At 40.6% G+C, this 17,779-nt stretch overlaps 1 protein-coding gene across 1 annotated transcript; it reads left to right on the top strand.

The window, feature by feature from the left end:
• The first annotated feature begins 4,732 nt into the window (after positions 1-4,732).
• On the top strand, positions 4,733-12,421 carry LOC148097552 (tripartite motif-containing protein 16-like). The gene is made up of 3 exons (XM_087832431.1): positions 4,733-6,104; positions 11,025-11,054; positions 12,270-12,421. Exons 1-3 carry the CDS (start codon positions 4,733-4,735, stop codon positions 12,419-12,421), a joined length of 1,554 nt encoding a protein of 517 aa, XP_087688557.1.
• Positions 12,422-17,779: the final 5,358 nt, after the last annotated feature.

Genomic DNA, 17,779 nt, shown 5'->3' with positions numbered 1-17,779 from the left:
GCAGCTACTTAGTTGTAATATTACTCTTTCTGGGTCACAAAATTAACTTTCAAGATGTTTTGAGGCGTGAATGTAGCTGTGTAAACGTCAAATATCTGCTCGATTTACAAGACATCACATATTTGCAAAAGTGCTCCGACGTTTTCGGAGACGTCTGACACCCACCATCTCGAAGCTAACGGGAGGTCGAGACCTACTATAGCCGGGGGGGACACCGCTCTCCCGGCACATCGTGCCTCGACCTCCCGGTCAGCTTCGAGCTGGCGGCCTCCGAATGCGGCTAAAACTTTTGCGAGATCTCACAAAACTTTTGCGAGACCCCGAGTTTGTTTTGCGGGGCTCCATAAAATATAAATGGTACATTTTGCAAATTTATGTACAAATTTTTTAAACATATACAACTATTATTCTAAAAATGAAGGCCTGAAACCAGGAGGTTTATCACGCCTTCTGTCTTCCACCAAGGAGACAGCATTTACATTGCAGTTTGCCTTTGTGACTTTCATTAGTGCCCTCACTGACACAAAAAACAAAACAATGACTACACAACAGACTAACTACATAAGGTTGGTTGTCATTGGCTGACATGGTACATTTTTCCACTAATAGGAAAGATGTGTTTTTTGTCTTTCTTTACTATTTTTGTGCCGTCCTTAGAAAATACTTTAAAAACAAAAACAAAACTTGATGATAGCAAAAAGCATGTCTTTTATATATATATATATATATATATATGTTTGTGTGTGTATATATATATATGTATGTGTGTATGTGTGTGTGCATATATATATATATATATATATATATATATATATGTATATATATATGTTGCTACAGACAAGAAGTCTGAAGCAACCTTTCAGTTATTGATCAGCTGATCAGTTATTGATTCTGACAGACTGAAGCACAAACTCAACTTAAGTTGGCGTAGGCCTGAACCCCCTCAGTGAGATCATTAACAACACTGGCTACGGATACCGACTACGGAACGGAGCAGTTGTCAGCCACCTCCTGTACATGGATGACATCAAGTTGTATGCCAAGAGTGAACGAGACATCGATTCACTGATCCACACTACCAGGCTATACAGCAATGACATTGGAATGTCGTTCGGGCTGGAAAAGTGTAGTCGGATGGTAACAAAGAGAGGGAAGGTAGTCAGAACTGAGGGGATTGAACTACCAGAAGGCAACATTGCAGACATAGAGGACAGTTACAAGTACCTGGGGATCCCGCAGGCGAATGGGAACCATGAAGAGGCCGCTAGGAAAGCTGCAACCACCAAGTACCTGCAAAGGGTCAGGCAAGTCCTGAGGAGTCAGTTGAACGGTAAGAACAAGATCCGGGCCATCAACACGTACGCCCTGCCCGTGATCAGGTACCCTGCTGGGGTAATAGGCTGGCCAAAGGAGGAGATAGAAGCCACTGACATAAAGACAAGAAAGCTCCTTACCATGCATGGAGGGTTTCACCCCAAGTCCAGCACCCTGAGGCTGTACGCTAAGCGGAAGGAAGGGGGCCGGGGACTGGTGAGTGTCAGCACCACAGTCCAGGATGAGACAACGAACATCCAAGAATACATCACGAAGATGGCCCCAACTGACAGCGTGCTCAGTGAATACCTCAGGCAGCAGAAACCCAAGAAAGAGGAGGGAGACGAGGAACCATCATGGAAGGACAGGCCCCTGCACGGTATGTACCACCGGCAGATAGAGGAGGTGGCTGATATCCAGAAATCCTACCAGTGGCTGGACAAAGCTGGACTGAAAGATAGCACAGAGGCACTAATCATGGCAGCACAAGAACAAGTTCTGAGTACAAGATCCATAGAGGCTGGGGTCTATCACACCAGGCAAGACCCCAGGTGCAGGCTGTGTAAAGATGCCCCAGAGACAATCCAGCACATAACAGCAGGGTGCAAGATGCTAGCAGGCAAGGCATACATGGAACGCCATAACCAAGTGGCCGGCATAGTGTACAGGAACATCTGTGCCGAGTATAACCTGGAAGTCCCGAGGTCAAAATGGGAAATGCCCCCAAGGGTGGTGGAGAATGACCGAGCTAAGATCCTGTGGGACTTCCAGATACAGACGGACAAAATGGTGGTGGCTAACCAACCGGACATAGTGGTAGTAGACAAACAGAAGAAGACGGCCGTAGTGATCGATGTAGCGGTTCCGAATGACAGCAATATCAGGAAGAAGGAACACGAGAAGCTGGAGAAATACCAAGGGCTCAGAGAAGAGCTCGAGAGGATGTGGAGGGTGAAGGTATCGGTGGTCCCCGTGGTAATCGGAGCACTAGGTGCGGTGACTCCCAAGCTAGGCGAGTGGCTCCAGCAGATCCCGGGAATAACATCGGAGATCTCTGTCCAGAAGAGCGCAGTCCTGGGAACAGCTAAGATACTGCGCAGGACCCTCAAGCTCCCAGGCCTCTGGTAGAGGACCCGAGCTTGAAGGATAAACCGCCCGCAGGGGCGTGCTGGGTGTTTTTTTTTTTTTTTGTGTGTGTGTGTGTGTGTGTATTTAACACTTAACATGTAATATATTTAGTTTTAAATTCAGTGTTAACTGTATCTAGGTTCAAAGTGTTAATCCTATCTTGTTTTAATAAAGAACTCTGTCATATGTGTAACCCACCTAAAATTTGCCTCATGAAAATGAACTGCTGTTACCAAAGAATGTCAGTAGGTGGCACTATGAGATTGTTTAGTGTTTGTGAACTTGAGTTGAGATCTATAGAGAAGGAGAATAGCGCTAAGGCTACGTATACTGGTCGGAGCTACTCACCGAGTTCTTCTTTAATCCTTGTTCAAGAAAAAGGTTATGTGTGAAGACACAAATTGGATTTTACTTTTCCGCTTGTTGGGAAATGCGGACACTTTTTGTTGATGCCGATGTACCTCTGTTTTTGTGTTTTTTGTTCATTTCCGGTGAGTTGACTAACTGCGCTAGCATAGCAAGCTAATCGTTAGCTAATCATTAGCTTAGTATAATGTAAATTTCATGTGTTCCTTTTAAGTGCTGTATTATCTTTTTATTTCTTCACTTGTGAATGTTTTAAACCAATCGGAAATATTTATTTGGAAGCTAGTAGGTAAGTTTTCTTTATTGTAATGAGATGATAAATATGAGCAGTCTTTGGCTAAATAGTACTGCGACCACGTTTTGCACTTTCCTCGTGCATCAGTAATGTACATTCTCTCAATTCATTGGATTGATGTGACTGCTGTTCACAAAATATGAGATTTGAGTTAAATTTGTACGATGTGGAAATTGTTTTAAGGTTTTCTGATTAATTTTATTATTGATTGCATTAAGTCGTTATATACAAAGAGTGAGAGGCATTTGGTCACTAGTGTTGATTAAGTTGTTATATGATATTCATGTAAAATATGTTCACTGCCCTGTGCAGGTTGGTTTTTTTGTTGGAGTCTTAAGTTGCGAGCCAGGGTTCCGGATCCACAGCTGCGATGCAGGAAAGATTTCCAGCCTACTTAGAAGTGACAACTGCGTTACTTCTTGACAGATAAGCTTATGAGATCTCAGAACAATACACTACCCGTGTAGTACTACTAACATTAACACTATACACACACACTCACACACCTCAACTGCAAAGACTGAAAAGAACTCTGAACTCTAAAACTGAATACACAGACTGACAAATATGGACTATTGGAACTGTTGTGAACTGTTGGATGACTGTTTTTGTTTTTGTTTTGAATAAATGTTGACTGTTCTTTTAGCTGTGTGTCATTCGCTCCTTAGTTGATTCCTAGAGACCATAAGCCTAAGATCCTAACTTTCTCTACATTCAGTAGTGGTAAAGTATCGTGTATTACATATGCAAAACTAGGGTGGCAAGAGATCATTTTAGGGTAGCACATGCCACCCCATAATACCCCTCTAGATCTGCCCCTGCCTGGTGCTGAGCTCCAGATTTTCCAGAGAGAACGGCGGGCAGGAAGACAGGCAGGTAGGAGCAGAGCGATGACTGAATCCAGAGAGACGCTTGTAGGAGGAGAGTGTAAACTTTGTAGCAGTGACCAGAGTCCAGAGATTACTGAGGAGTTTGGAGTGAACCAAAATGCCTTATTTAGAAGAGTTAGTGAAACAAATTGATCTTATCCTGTCTTGTGTTACAAAATATAAAACCTCTTTAATCCACAAGGGTGTAACCATGTTATCCTTGCATCTGTGCATTGTCATTTTGTACAATCCAGCTAACGCTTCCAAGTTTGTGTGTTTTTGTTTTTTCCTTCTGACCAGATGCAGCTTTTTACACAATTTTGTCAGTGTCCTTATACCACCATGCTGTGTCTATGTGCTGAAAGAAAATGATTTCCTTTTAACTTAAATCAATCAAGAAGTACGCTTTCATTAACTCATTAACACAAGACATTTTGTAGAAGCAAAGTTAAAAATTAACAAGGTTAGGTAGGTCAAAGTTCTTTACTACATACTGTAAATGAAACAGAACACACCCTGGAACTCATAAAATAGGCATTTTATGAGTTCTTGGAGCCTCCCTTCACAGATGTGTCTGTATCAGGATGGGTCTAAACAACATGGTGTAAATGCAGTTGCTGGTGAGCCTCATTTCCTGTAGGAGGTGAAAAAGAGCAGAGATCTGTTTCCCTTCAGAGCACAGAGGTTGTTTCTGTTCAGAGGAAGTAAAACTGTCTGACAGTCACTGAGAGACGGTGAAACGGCACAGCACATGAATCAAATGGATCAAACAAAAATCTGCTGTTCAGTCTGTTTGGATCTACTGAAGGATCCGGTGACTATTCCCTGTGGACACAGCTACTGCAGGAACTGTATTAAAAGCTTCTGGGATGAAGAGGAAAAGAAGAAGATCTACAGCTGCCCTCAGTGCAGACAGACTTTCACAGCGAGGCCTGTCCTGGTGAAAAACACCATGTTAGCAGATTTAGTGGAGGAGCTGAAGAAGACTGGACTCCAAGCTGCTCCTGCTGATCACTGCTATGCTGGACCTGAAGATGTGGCCTGTGATGTCTGCACTGGAAGAAAAATGAAAGCCTTCAAGTCCTGTTTAGTCTGTCTGGCATCTTACTGTGAGAAACACCTTCAGACTCATTATGATTCACCTACATTCAAGAAACACAAGCTGGTGGAGCCCTCCAAGAAGCTCCAGGAGAACATCTGCTCTCGTCATGATGAGGTGATGAAGATGTTCTGTCGTACTGATCAGCAGAGTATCTGTTATCTCTGCTCTGTGGATGAACATAAAGGCCACGACACAGTCTCAGCTGCAGCAGAAAGGACTGAGAGGCAGAGAGAGCTGGAGGTGAGTCGACAAAACATCCAGCAGAGAATCCAGGACAGAGAGAAAGATGTGAAGCTGCTTCAACAGGAGGTGGAGGCCATCAATCAGTCTGCTGATCAAACAGTGGAGCACAGTGAGAAGATCTTCACTGAGCTGATCCATCTCATCCAGAAAAGAAGCTCTGATGTGAAGCAGCAGATCAGATCCCAGCAGGAAACTGAAGTGAGTCGAGTCAAAGAGCTTCAGGAGAAGCTGGAGCAGGAGATCACTGAGCTGAAGAGGAAAGATGCTGAGCTGAAGCAGCTCTCACACACAGAGGATCACATCCAGTTTCTACACAACTACCCCTCACTGTCAGCACTCAGTGAGTCTACAGACTCATCCAGCATCAGTATCCGTCCTCTGAGCTACTTTGAGGATGTGACAGCAGCTGTGTCAGAGGTCAGAGATAAACTACAGGACATTCTGAGAGACGAATGGACAAACATCTCACTGACAGTCACTGAAGTGGATGTTTCACTGTCAGATCCACCAGAGCCAAAGACCAGAGCTGGATTCTTAAAATATTCATGTGAAATCACACTGGATCCAAACACAGCAAACAAAAAGCTGTTATTATCAGAGGGGAACAGAAAAGCAACAGCAGTGAATCAACAACAGTCTTATTCTGATCATCCAGACAGATTCACTGACAGGTTTCAGGTCCTGAGTAGAGAGAGTCTGACTGGACGTTGTTACTGGGAGGTGGAGTGGAGAGGGAGAGGAGTTCGAGTAGCAGTCGCATACAAGAATATCAGCAGAAAAGGATGGGGTAATGAATGTTTATTTGGACTTAATGACAAATCTTGGTCATTAGATTTTTTGAACAACAGTTATACATTTTGGTACAACAACATCCAAACTCGTGTCTCAGGTCCTCGTTCCTCCAGAGTAGGAGTGTACCTGGATCACAGAGCAGGTATTTTGTCCTTCTACAGCGTCTCTGAAACCATGACTCTCCTCCACAGAGTCCAGACCACATTCACTCAGCCGCTCTATGCTGGACTGAGGCTTTACTATAATTATGGAGACACTGCTGAGTTGATTAAAGTGAAATAGACTGAAGTCTTTCATATTGTGGGTTTAAATCTGTATTTTAGTTTCATTTTATTTTCTCTCCATCATTTCTGCACAGAGATCAGCTGTCAGTCAAACATTATGGGTGGTACCTCCACATCTTCTAGTTGTTCTCTTGATGTTTCTGAGTTTTTAAAGGAGATCTTTCCTGTGACTGTTTATGGAGGCTATCACTGCTCATCATCATTTTGATTTACTAAAATATTTCTCCACATGAAAATGTAAACTTCTCTATCCTCTAAATGTTTCTGGAATATTTGTATTGAAAAATGTCCACATTTCTCTTCATGAGTATGGCAGACCATGTGTGTGTGTTTGTGTTTGTTTTTGTCAAAATCATCAAACAAATGAGGAAAAACTGTGATTTTAATGAATGAATTCATATATTGTGTTGATGTTTTATTGTGTGAATAAACTGGAAGGTTTGACTATAAATCAAACTTTGAACAAAGTCTTTTCTTCTGTCTTCATTCCAGGATCTCACTCAAATCTGATGCAGAAAATATGAAACTAATCTGAGAGAATAACTGAAGCAGTTTTCCTCCTGAAGCATCACAAAGTTCAGAGTTCATGTTTAGAGCAGAAGATTCAGCAGTCGCTCTGTGACCTTTCAACTTTCTTCACTAAAACAGCTTCATTACAGAGAAACAAGTCACATTTTCTTCATGTTCTTAAGTCCTTTCAGATGTTTGTAATGGTCCTTGAATGCAGCATCAGTGTCGCAGGTTTAAAAGGTCACTTTCTGTTGTGTTCAAAGATTTCCTTCAGATATGGTCTTTAATCAGTAAAGCCAGTGATACAGCAGTGTCATTAGCTGTGTTATTGGCACCAGGCTGTGTTTATGTATGTATTTAATTCTGTCTGAGGATGTCTCCAGCATGAAATGATCATTTGCTCAGCTGCTGTGTCTCATCTCTTATCAGACATTGGTTGGAACAGAGTTTTGTTGCTGACCATCTGACAAGAGGGTGAAGAAAAGCTTCAGGCTTCATTTGGACACTACGTTGGACAGAAGTCTCCACAAAAATGACTCAGAAACACAAATATTATTAATGAAAGTCCAAATGTCAAAAAGGGGTCATACATGATCCTGAGAAATGTCCTTGAACATTTGAACATGAGTCAGAGGGTTGTCAGGTTTCTACACTGCATCGTGGCATCAAGCCTGAGATGTCTGTGTAAACAAGTATGGAGGACACAAATGCACAGACGCAGTCGAGCTGTTTACTGCTGATGAGGAAGGAAAATAGTCTGTTGGATATTAAAGCAGCATTTATTAGAGTAAGAACAGATACTTGTGTCCTTCATTTGATCCCCGTCAATTTACAGAAGACTTAAGGACCCTTTGACTTCTAACATACAGCTGCATGTTTACAATTTTATTATTGATTTATTTCTAGCAAAGCGAGACTTTACTGATTAAAGACATATAATCAGACATATTACTGTTACTTTCTGAAAAAGACTCACATAAAGCAGATTTATCACAAGCAAACATCGAGACACATCCTTCATGGCTTAAAGTTGCAGTGGGACTCTTTCGCCATCTGGTGGTTGTAACAGTTATGACAACTGTTCCTGCATATATGTCCCTCCTCAGTGTGAAGAAGACTGGACTCCAAGCTGCTCCTGCTGATCACTGCGTGTTCCTCCTGTGTCTAAAATCTATTTCCATTATGAATCAGGAAACTGTTTGCACCAATCATAAAGGCAATAAAATACGTCACACACTAAGAAATAACAAAAAGGAATTGTGGATTTCAAGGAGATTTTTCCCTCGTTTTTTGAAATCATAAGAATACAAACTAATGCAAGACTGTCATGTTTTCATAAGTTTGTAGAGACACTGTTCTGTTGTATTCTAGGACATCAGTCACTTTTTAAATGCATGCTACTCCTCCTCCTCATCATCATCATCAGCACCCATGACCTCCTTTTAGTCTTTGTTTTGTTATTTTTCAGAGTTCAGGAGACGTTCTTATGGGATTTCCACAGTGTACAAGTACTGTTTAGACCCTTTACCTAAAAGAAAAGAGTAAAGTACAAAGTAGATTTACTCACTGCAGGAAAATAATGCCTCAATCTGATATATTGTCTTATATGACAAACTGAAAGTGATGCATCAAAGTGTAAGCAGCATTTTCCTGTTACAGCTGGTCTAGATGGAACTGATCTGATCTCCTTTATGTACAGGTAGATATCCAGTGGGTTTGCTAAGGGTCACAGATGAGGGGCTGTGTGAGATGTTTAATCAACACGTTCTCACTCCCAACTCGTCAAATGTGTGACGCATGGTCAGGCTCCCTCTGCTTCACTTATCGACGTGCAGGGTCCTCTCATTGAATGCTATGCTGCTCCCTTAACGTTGCTTATTGACGACAAGAGATTGCGCGGAAGAGCCTGTTGTCTGTATATTTATATATTTCCGAAATCACATTGTAGTGACGTATACTGAACACAACAAATTATATAATGTAAACAACTACCTGAAAAACATGTAGAACGATACTTTTGTATCGTTTATTGCATTTATGGAGGGAGTGATGTATGCTGGGTAATGGCACAGCTAGCGACTGGGTGACTTTATTCACCCGCTTCGGCTGTTATCAGTCCATACAATGGGCGTTATTAGCACAAATCAGTCCCATAGATATGGGCCATCTCCTGCTAGATTGTTCAGAAGGTTGTTATCATCCATCCAGATGGAGGATCACTAACAGGAGCGTGGGAAGACTCCAGAATCCACTCTGGCTGGAATCCGGTGGATGCAGCAGTGTTTACAGGTAAGACCATTTAAACGGACAGCATTTATAGAATGACTATTAAAAGTCAGCGAGTGTCAATAATGTTAATGTGGTTATGTTAGTAATACACCGAGTGCTTTTATAACAGCTTTAAGATGCATTTGTAGATATTATTACGTGTTTTACCGTCTTTATGGTGCTAGCTTAAAGTTACGGTGTAAACGTTAGCTTATATTGGAGTAAAGCTGTTACTGTTTAAACGATGTTAGCACAGAAATATTAGCTTCTGTCATGACGGATTAAGTTACTAGTTAGTAAAGTTTCCAGTAAAGTGTTTAATCGCAGCCACAGATTGACAGCAAACATCTCGATTAGCTTCAGTGCATCTGTAATAAATATGTGCAAGTTTCAGTGCTTCGTTTAAACTGTATGATACTTATACTGACCCAGGGTCAGTGTAAAATACAATCCTAGCTGTGTGAACAAAGCCTGGCTCCTTTAATCCTGCATGACAAACCTCAGGATGCAGGTTATTATTACTCTTTCCTGCTGGCACACCTGTCACACCTGAGAGTCAGCTAGAAACGTACAGTGACGTGGACATCATGCAAAGACTGCCAGACTCTGTAATACTGTAAATGATCAGTGACTCAGGTTAACACTAAACTTTAAACAGTCCCTCTGTGTCTCTGTGTGCTGAACATTTAGGATTGAGTCAGGCTGCATCAGCTGAAGCTGTTATTTGTATATATCGGTATTTTTTTAAATTCAGGTGTGGGGAAAATACATAAGACTGCAGTGAAGCGATGCACCAGATTAATCCCTGGCCAAAGGTATCGTACTTAAATCAGAGTACTGATCCAGCCACATCAGCCTTTTGTGAGGTCTGTTTAAAGTAGACTTAAAATGAACTGCAGGTTCCTCAGAGGTGGACTGTGAGCACAGAAACACATGTTCATACATACAGCTGCAGCAAACTTACATTCATTTTAAATAGATTTGTTACTCTGATGTCTGTCTCTGTGTTAGTCCTCTGACAGACTGGTGACCTGTCCAGGTGTGCTCTACCTATGACTACTGGGACAGGCTCTAGCCTCTGTAATAGAAATTTTCTGTTATTCTCATTTAAAGTTTTTAAGTGCTTATGCATATGCTTAGTGACACTGTTATAGACTGTTCAGTGAAAGTTTCTAAAACTAGATGAACTTACTTCAGCAGTTTGAGAAAACAAATCCCTTTACAGGTGCTGATAAGGCCAAGGGCACAAAACAGCGTAACCATTGATCCGTTAGGTTTCATAACGAGACACGTGAAGTGTGGTAGGATCAGTTTGTAACTTCCTTGGAATGCATAAAGGAGTAGGAGCACCACTTCTGTGGCAGCGCTGACATGACTGAACTGTGATGTTTGATGTGTGTTGGCTCTCCTGTGCGCAGTAATAAATAGCTTGATCACAGCTCTTTCTGTGTTGCAGACTTTAAATTTAAAAAATTCCACGACACCCCCCACCCTCCCACTGTGAACCTGAATTGAATATTCAGAAGACATTTGTTTAAATAGTTCTAGAAATCTGAGCTGTTGGTGTGTCCTTGGATTGTGTGGTAATAATATTAGAGCTGACAATCTTTCTTACTGAATCTCTACTATGAGTCATGTTACCTGAGATTAATTCTATGTTTACCTGTCAGCCTGGACAAATGTGCTGTGTGAAGGAAATTAAATGAAATCAGATCTGAACTGCGTGCATTTAAGGAACCTGTTCATATTTAATTGAAATATGAACCAGTGTTTTTTATTGCTGATTCCAAGAGAGTCTTTGTGGAAATCCTGTTTGGCTTTTTGTTATTTTAATTCTCTTTTCCATTTTCCAGAACAGTTCTCCACAGTCGCTGTCCACATGGGTCAGTGGGACCAAGAAGCACTCTGCTAATGTGTGGACTCTGACCAGCAACATCCAGCAAGACCCAGACAGCGTTTTCTATCTCCCAGCTGGAGTTTTTTGTTTGTCTGTGACTGGAGAGTCAGATTTTTGTTGAGCTTCACACTTGCAGAGGTAAGTCAGTTTGCAGAGATCCCTCCCACCCTGGCTTTTATGTGCTAGATTTCTTATCTGAAACAGTAATATTTCAGTGACTGCTGCTTATACCACAGGTTAATACACTCTACTGATCCCTGATGGGAGAATCATCACCTCTGACAGCAAAGAAGCCTGGTGGATGTTTGTTTACAGTCTGATGATGGGACATCATGCTCTGCATCTTCAAAGTTTACCTCCTCATTATTATTCATACCCAGTAATGTGAAGTATGCTTATATCTACTATAACTGAACCAACCTGGTGCTCTTCATTTATGGAGGCTGTTGAGTCTGAATGTTGGATGTTGTGTATCTCGTGTTCTCTGGGCTTTGTTGTCCTCAGTCTTTTTGCAGGATCAGAAAACAAAACCAGGAGGCGTGTAAATGTTTCTTCTCCATGATGTTTCTTCAAATGTTTCTTCTGGATGATGATAAGACCGTGACACGGGATGCCACCTTTGGTCTTGTGATGAAGCAAAGCTCAGGAAGAAGTGTGATTAAATGGTACCCACATGTGTGCTGCTGAGAAGGATGTACAGGGGCACCTGCAGCCAAATCCAAGCCTCAGGTTAGTTGTAGTTGCAGAACGCTATAGGACTGAGACAGCTGAGGCATCAAATGTTTGATTAAACAGATGAAAAATAAAATGATCACTTCTTAAAATCTGTAGCAACTTCAAGTCTGTCAGCGTGCTGAGCATGCTCAGAATGTGACAATATATTTTTGTTCAATATTTAATTTCTTTCAGTTGCAATTGTTAAATGAAAAAAATTAAAAAATGTATTCTTATAATTTAGCAAACTAATTTATCAAAATATATATATATACATATATCTGTATTAGTTTTAATAAATTAATTTGACACCTGAATTGAAAATACCGTATTGTATTCATACAGAATCAGTATCATTGTTTGTCTGTTCACTGATTGTTGAAACTAAGAGCTAGTTTGATCTGTTTAGATCTAAAGTATTCAAAGTTGAGCTCTAATGGTTCTTCACCCCTGTGTGTGTGATATGTGATTTCCTACATGCTGGCAGAGCGGCAGTTTGTGCTCACAGATGGTGACGGTGTGGAGAGACGGTGGTGTTTCCTCAGAAAACCCAGCAGAGTCACAAAGGACACCAGTCCATCTCACCATCTCGACTTGCTGACTGATGCTCGTCTGCACTACACAGAGGAAATCAACTGACCGAGGTTTGTCCAGTGCAGTGTTATGAAATGTATATTTGTTTTATGCTTACAGATATGTTTTTCTTGACAGAGGCTCTGCAGAGTTTAGACAAAGCAGAGAAAATATGTGCTTTACATTTTACTGTGATTTACTGAGATATTTCTTGCCTGATGTTCAGCAGGAATGGAGAAATAGAATCAAAGGGAGATGTTTTTGCTGTTTTTGTAATGATGGAAGTAAATCTTGACTATTATATATTTGCTTGGTTATATTAGGAGTGTTTCTGAGTGAGGGAGAGAGGAGTCATCATCCAGGTAAAGTGACGTAGATCAGTGGATACACTTGTCTCCCCTTTAAAGGAGACGATCCAAGTCATCCTTAAATGTTAGTGCTTTCAAATACACAAACATTTTTAAAGGACAAAAATGAACATCCAACTTTGACTGTAATACAAAATAAATCTTTGCATGTGTGTTTTCAAACTCTCAGATGGGCAGCATATCAGTCTTGGACTGTGTAACCTGCCGGAGCAGCACTGGATGATCACCACACGTGAGCATGTTCCTGCAACATTCAGCATCTGATCTGTCATCTGTGTGCTTCTGCTTTTGGTAAGTAGAGTTACCCAACTACAGTAACTCTAAACACATGCCATCCATCTCCAATGGCCTGGTTACTTCCTGTCAGTTATTTTAGAAACCATGTGGTCACCTGACCTAACACTGTTTCTTCTTCTTCCCCTTAATGTTGAAGTGTCAAACAGCTGGAGAGGAAACTCCACCAGTGTACTGGGATGTTTCAGCAACACGTGCCAGATGCTGTTCCTTCATGGTGACATCATCAGAGACAGCCCCGCCCACCTCAGGACCTCGCCATTGATCACGATGATTATAATGATGACAGCGAGCGGAACTAAGACTGTAAAAATCCACGACCAGAATGTTTCGATGTTTTCTAATTATTAATGAATACTGAGTTTTTGTCTCTCTCTTTTTTTTCCTCATTTGTTACTAACAAAGTTCACCAAACTCACACAGTTTACATTCTGTATGTTTCCATCAAGGTTTATTTTCTTAGAAATCATCGTTTTTCTCCTTTTCTCTTTTTCTCTTTTGTAATTGATGATAATACAGTGAATATACTTTTATTGCGTCACACATTGCTTTAAGTTTTTCAGAGTCCAGTTATTTTTTACTGCTGTTTGAATTCTCTGTATGTTTGACCCTGTAGACTGTTTGATGGACTGCTTGTCTTCCTGTTTGTAACCGCCGCCTGTTTTTGACTAAAGATTTGGATTTCTGACTTTAACACAGCCTCTGCGTGTCCTCCCTTTGTGTCCTCTTCCTCTGTGAATGTGTTGCATGTGTCACAGATTCATTTTATTAACAGCTTTCCCACAGTGAGTTGCATCAGCATTCATTCACAGCACATTTCAGAAGGATTCAGATTAATACAGTGATCTTATAGTCAGAATGATCCTGACAGAGTGCCATTGTAAATTATCTTTCATCAGGTAAATTTTAAAGTTCAGTATTTCAAAGCAGGAGTTATGAGGAATCATATTGGAATTAGGACTGTAACAATATGTACTTACAAAGTCTAATTTTTTTAATTATGCTAGAATATTGGAAGGCAATCAACTTTTAGTGTTTTCCGCATATTAATTATTCTGAAATAGAGACGGTGACCCTAACTGTACAGAAGCACACTAAACAACTGACAATCTAACAGACATCATTGGCCCGAGCCGTCATGCACAGTGAGTCTGATCCTTTGCTGTGAGAGTCTGACAAGCATGTTTCTGGTCAGTTTGGAAGAAATAATATCACAATGTTGATCTTTTTTCAACATTCCTTCTCTTTTACAACATAAACTGTGATCAAAGCTACTTATGTTCACAGCATGTAATAATACTGACAGGGCATTGTGGTCTGTTGAGCTAGGGTTAGGGTTAGCAATTCAGACATATGTAATCAATATTAAACGTCTCTGACGTGGGCCACTGTCCGCAGTGTTGGGAAATCCATACCAGGCTGGAACGAGTCAAGGTAGGTGAGCATCCACGAGACGACACAGCAGATGCATCCTACTAATACTGACAGGACCAGGAGACTCCAGAAACCGAGCATCTTCTCTTCAGTGCCATCCTCTCCTGTCACCCTCTCTGCCCGCAGCTCTTTGAGTATGGGGTAGATAAGGGCGCAGAGAAACCCTTATTACTAATTTGTATTATAATTCAACTTTCATGAAATATTCATATTCAGTATCGGTCCTTTTAAATTATAACCACGTATCCACCCAGGCTCATGGTGGGGCAGGGCTCTGTCCTGGGATGCTTGAGTACAAGGTAATGTACACATGACCAGGTATCCAGTCTGTCAGAATTGTTTTCAATATTTGGTTCAAAAATATGAGTGACAACAAAAATCCAACTAGGATTCTTGCATATGATGAATGAAGTCTGTCTTTGACTGTATTGTCCAGCTGATCCATCAAACCCCCAGCAGGTGAACCTTATGCATGACATAACACGGCAACAATGTAAAAAATTAAACAGCAACAGTCTAAATGTAAAGTGCATTCTAAAGTCCTCTTCAATAAATTATATGCAAAGAGTCATTCAGGACTGTAAAACGTGAACTACAGAACCCAGAGTCTTCATCATTAAATCTCTGGTTGCTTCATTTTTCTATCCTATATCAGATACTTTAAAGGTTAGGTTAGGTAAAGTTGCACTGTCATTGTGAGGCAAAGTGCTTTATGTGTGTGTGTGCGTGTCATGAACGGCTATAAAAGGCCTATAATTAAAGAACAAGCGGGGTTTGAGTTCGAGTTGCGGCAGACTGTCACTACTTGTAAATGGAACGCAGCCTTCCTACGGCGGACAGCTAATAACAGGAATCGGACGCGGTCCACCCAAGTCCACAGCAACCACCATAGCAACCGCCTAGCATGACCTTAAAAACATATTCTGTCTTCATAACTATCAAAAACGTGAAATGATTTGCAAAGTGTGAAAGTGTTACAGCTGTAGAGAGCTATGGCGGTATCTTTGGAAACTGTTTACATAGCTAATAATATACGATGTAACCATGGAGACAGTCAGTCACGTGAGCTAGCGGCGCACGTTTACTACAGTAAATAAGGTGATTGTGTGCACAGCGCGTCCACACGCTGCACAGGGTAAAGACGTTACTTCAATATTGTTTTATATTGATATATATTTGCCTTCTGTTGACCATCACCTCAGGTTCACCATTACAGTTTCAGCATACAAATGCACACTGTCTAAATATGAACACATTCAAAAAACAAAATCATGTCTCAGAAATAAGCACAGCTGTTCATGTTTGTCATTATAGTTTTATTTGTAAGAAAATTATGAACTTCATATTGTGCATCAAATAAAAGAACATTTCACAACTCTGTGAAACAGGTAACAGAAATGTCTCTAATGTAGACATGTACAGTGTAGTGTAAGCATTAAAAGATCATAAAGGAAACACTAACATTTATGTGAAACTAATTGTAATAAAAAATGAACAGGTGCTTTATAGATTTAAAAGAAAGAATCTGAAAACAACACTTTTTTGGTCTAAGTGATCAAAGTAGAAAACAGAACTGATGTTCAAGAACAAACCGTAGCTGCACTAATATTACACATCTCCATTGTTGTGGTGAACAGACATGTTGCTTTTAAAACCACATGCAGTGTGTGACCATGACTGTTCATTGAGACCATGAACGCCACCTCGCTGAAGCAGTCTTCTTCTTCTTCTTCTTCTTCTTCTCATTAAAATAGAAGCAGAAGGAGCACGAGCTGCTTTGATCTACTGAAAGGAAAAAGCAGAACATCTGAGCTGAAACCAGTCAGCTGAAATCTTTAAGACAGGAACAATCATTCAATGCAGTGTCTCAGGTGGCTTAGCCTGTTACAACTGTTGATACAAGCTAAATACGGTTAACACACAGTGTCAGGGAACTCCAGTGTGGGAACTAGTGGCTTTAGGTTTGTAGTCATTTAACTTTCATCCATTCATTCCTTTAATTCAGGAGGAAGAAATGCCAGGTTGGTGCAGGCTGGTTACATGCATTTGGTCCCATGCTGTCTTTAACTAAATGACTTGGTTCATTTTATGGCTGGGCTGTATGTGGGGTTATATCATGTTATTTGGGCAGGAGTACCTGTCCCCTGTTAGACTTAGAAAGTTTCTCCATAAGTAGAGTTTCTAACTCTTCTAGCACATCTGTGGCTGACAGCTTTTTGGTGGCTCTTTTTACCCCACACTGGTTGTGAGTGTGTAAATAGCCCCACTAGTTCTTTTGGGTTGCAGTTAACTTGGGAGGAAGGGGTGGGTCTGCCATGACTAGATGAATAACAATTATCTGGGATACATAAATTTCATAATGCATGCATATATCTCTATAAACCTGGCCTGAGTGCTGCCATTTTTTTACATTCAGTTATTTCTCTTAGAAATGTTGGAACTAAATAATGAATGTGTTCCAGTTAAATGCAAACACTGGTCAGTGTAAATGGCTCATTGGGACACAGAAACCTTTAAATGAAACCTGATATCTAGTGTCAAACAATATCAAAGCTGTAGAAGATGTTTACAGTCAGGATTTATAAAACTATGATTGTAAATAAATTCAAACAAGTGAGCTTTTCTCTTTGTGCTGAATATCAACACTGTGATTTCTTAGACTGTAAGCTTTACTTTAGCACAACCAGTTGTAGAAGCCGTCACTCCAAATGTCTTTTGATAACAAGAAAAAAATACCTATAGAGTACACGGCCTGAAGTTCTTCTCCGACATCTTCTGCCATCAGCTTTGTCTGCTGGTTTGAAGACAATAAACCACAAAAAAGATGATTTAGTCACTTTGTCTGTGTCATGCAGCTCGAATGTGTCGTGTAACGATGTTGAATAGCCGTCGTTATCCCTCTGCTGTGTCAGTAGGATTGTACTGTACAGCATCTCATTGATATGTGAGGAATGCTAATGTAACACGATAACAGACTTACATCATTAAAATATAAAGGGCAGGAGATATTTAGATATTTTTTATATTTATATTACATTTTATAGCTGACGGATATTACTAAATAGATAGAATTTACTATATAGCTGGATGAACATGAAAAATATGTCTATAACAACAAATGACCATGAGAGCCAGTAGAATTAATTCAACTGGACACTCAAAAGACGTCCTTAAATGCTCTTTAAGTGGCAGAACAGATGAACAAACAGTTAATCGCTTACTTGAGATGAAATCTGCTCAGCTACTTGGAAAACAGCTTCTAACTGGTTCCTCCTTTAACAGGATGACTGCTCAGGGGTAAGGCCATCATGCAATCCAGCAACCTTTA

Source organism: Neolamprologus brichardi, chromosome 18, assembly GCF_056152115.1.
Source record: "Neolamprologus brichardi isolate AB-2024 chromosome 18, ASM5615211v1, whole genome shotgun sequence".
NCBI lineage: Eukaryota > Metazoa > Chordata > Actinopteri > Cichliformes > Cichlidae > Neolamprologus > Neolamprologus brichardi.
This window is presented reverse-complemented; position numbering and strand designations above follow the sequence as displayed.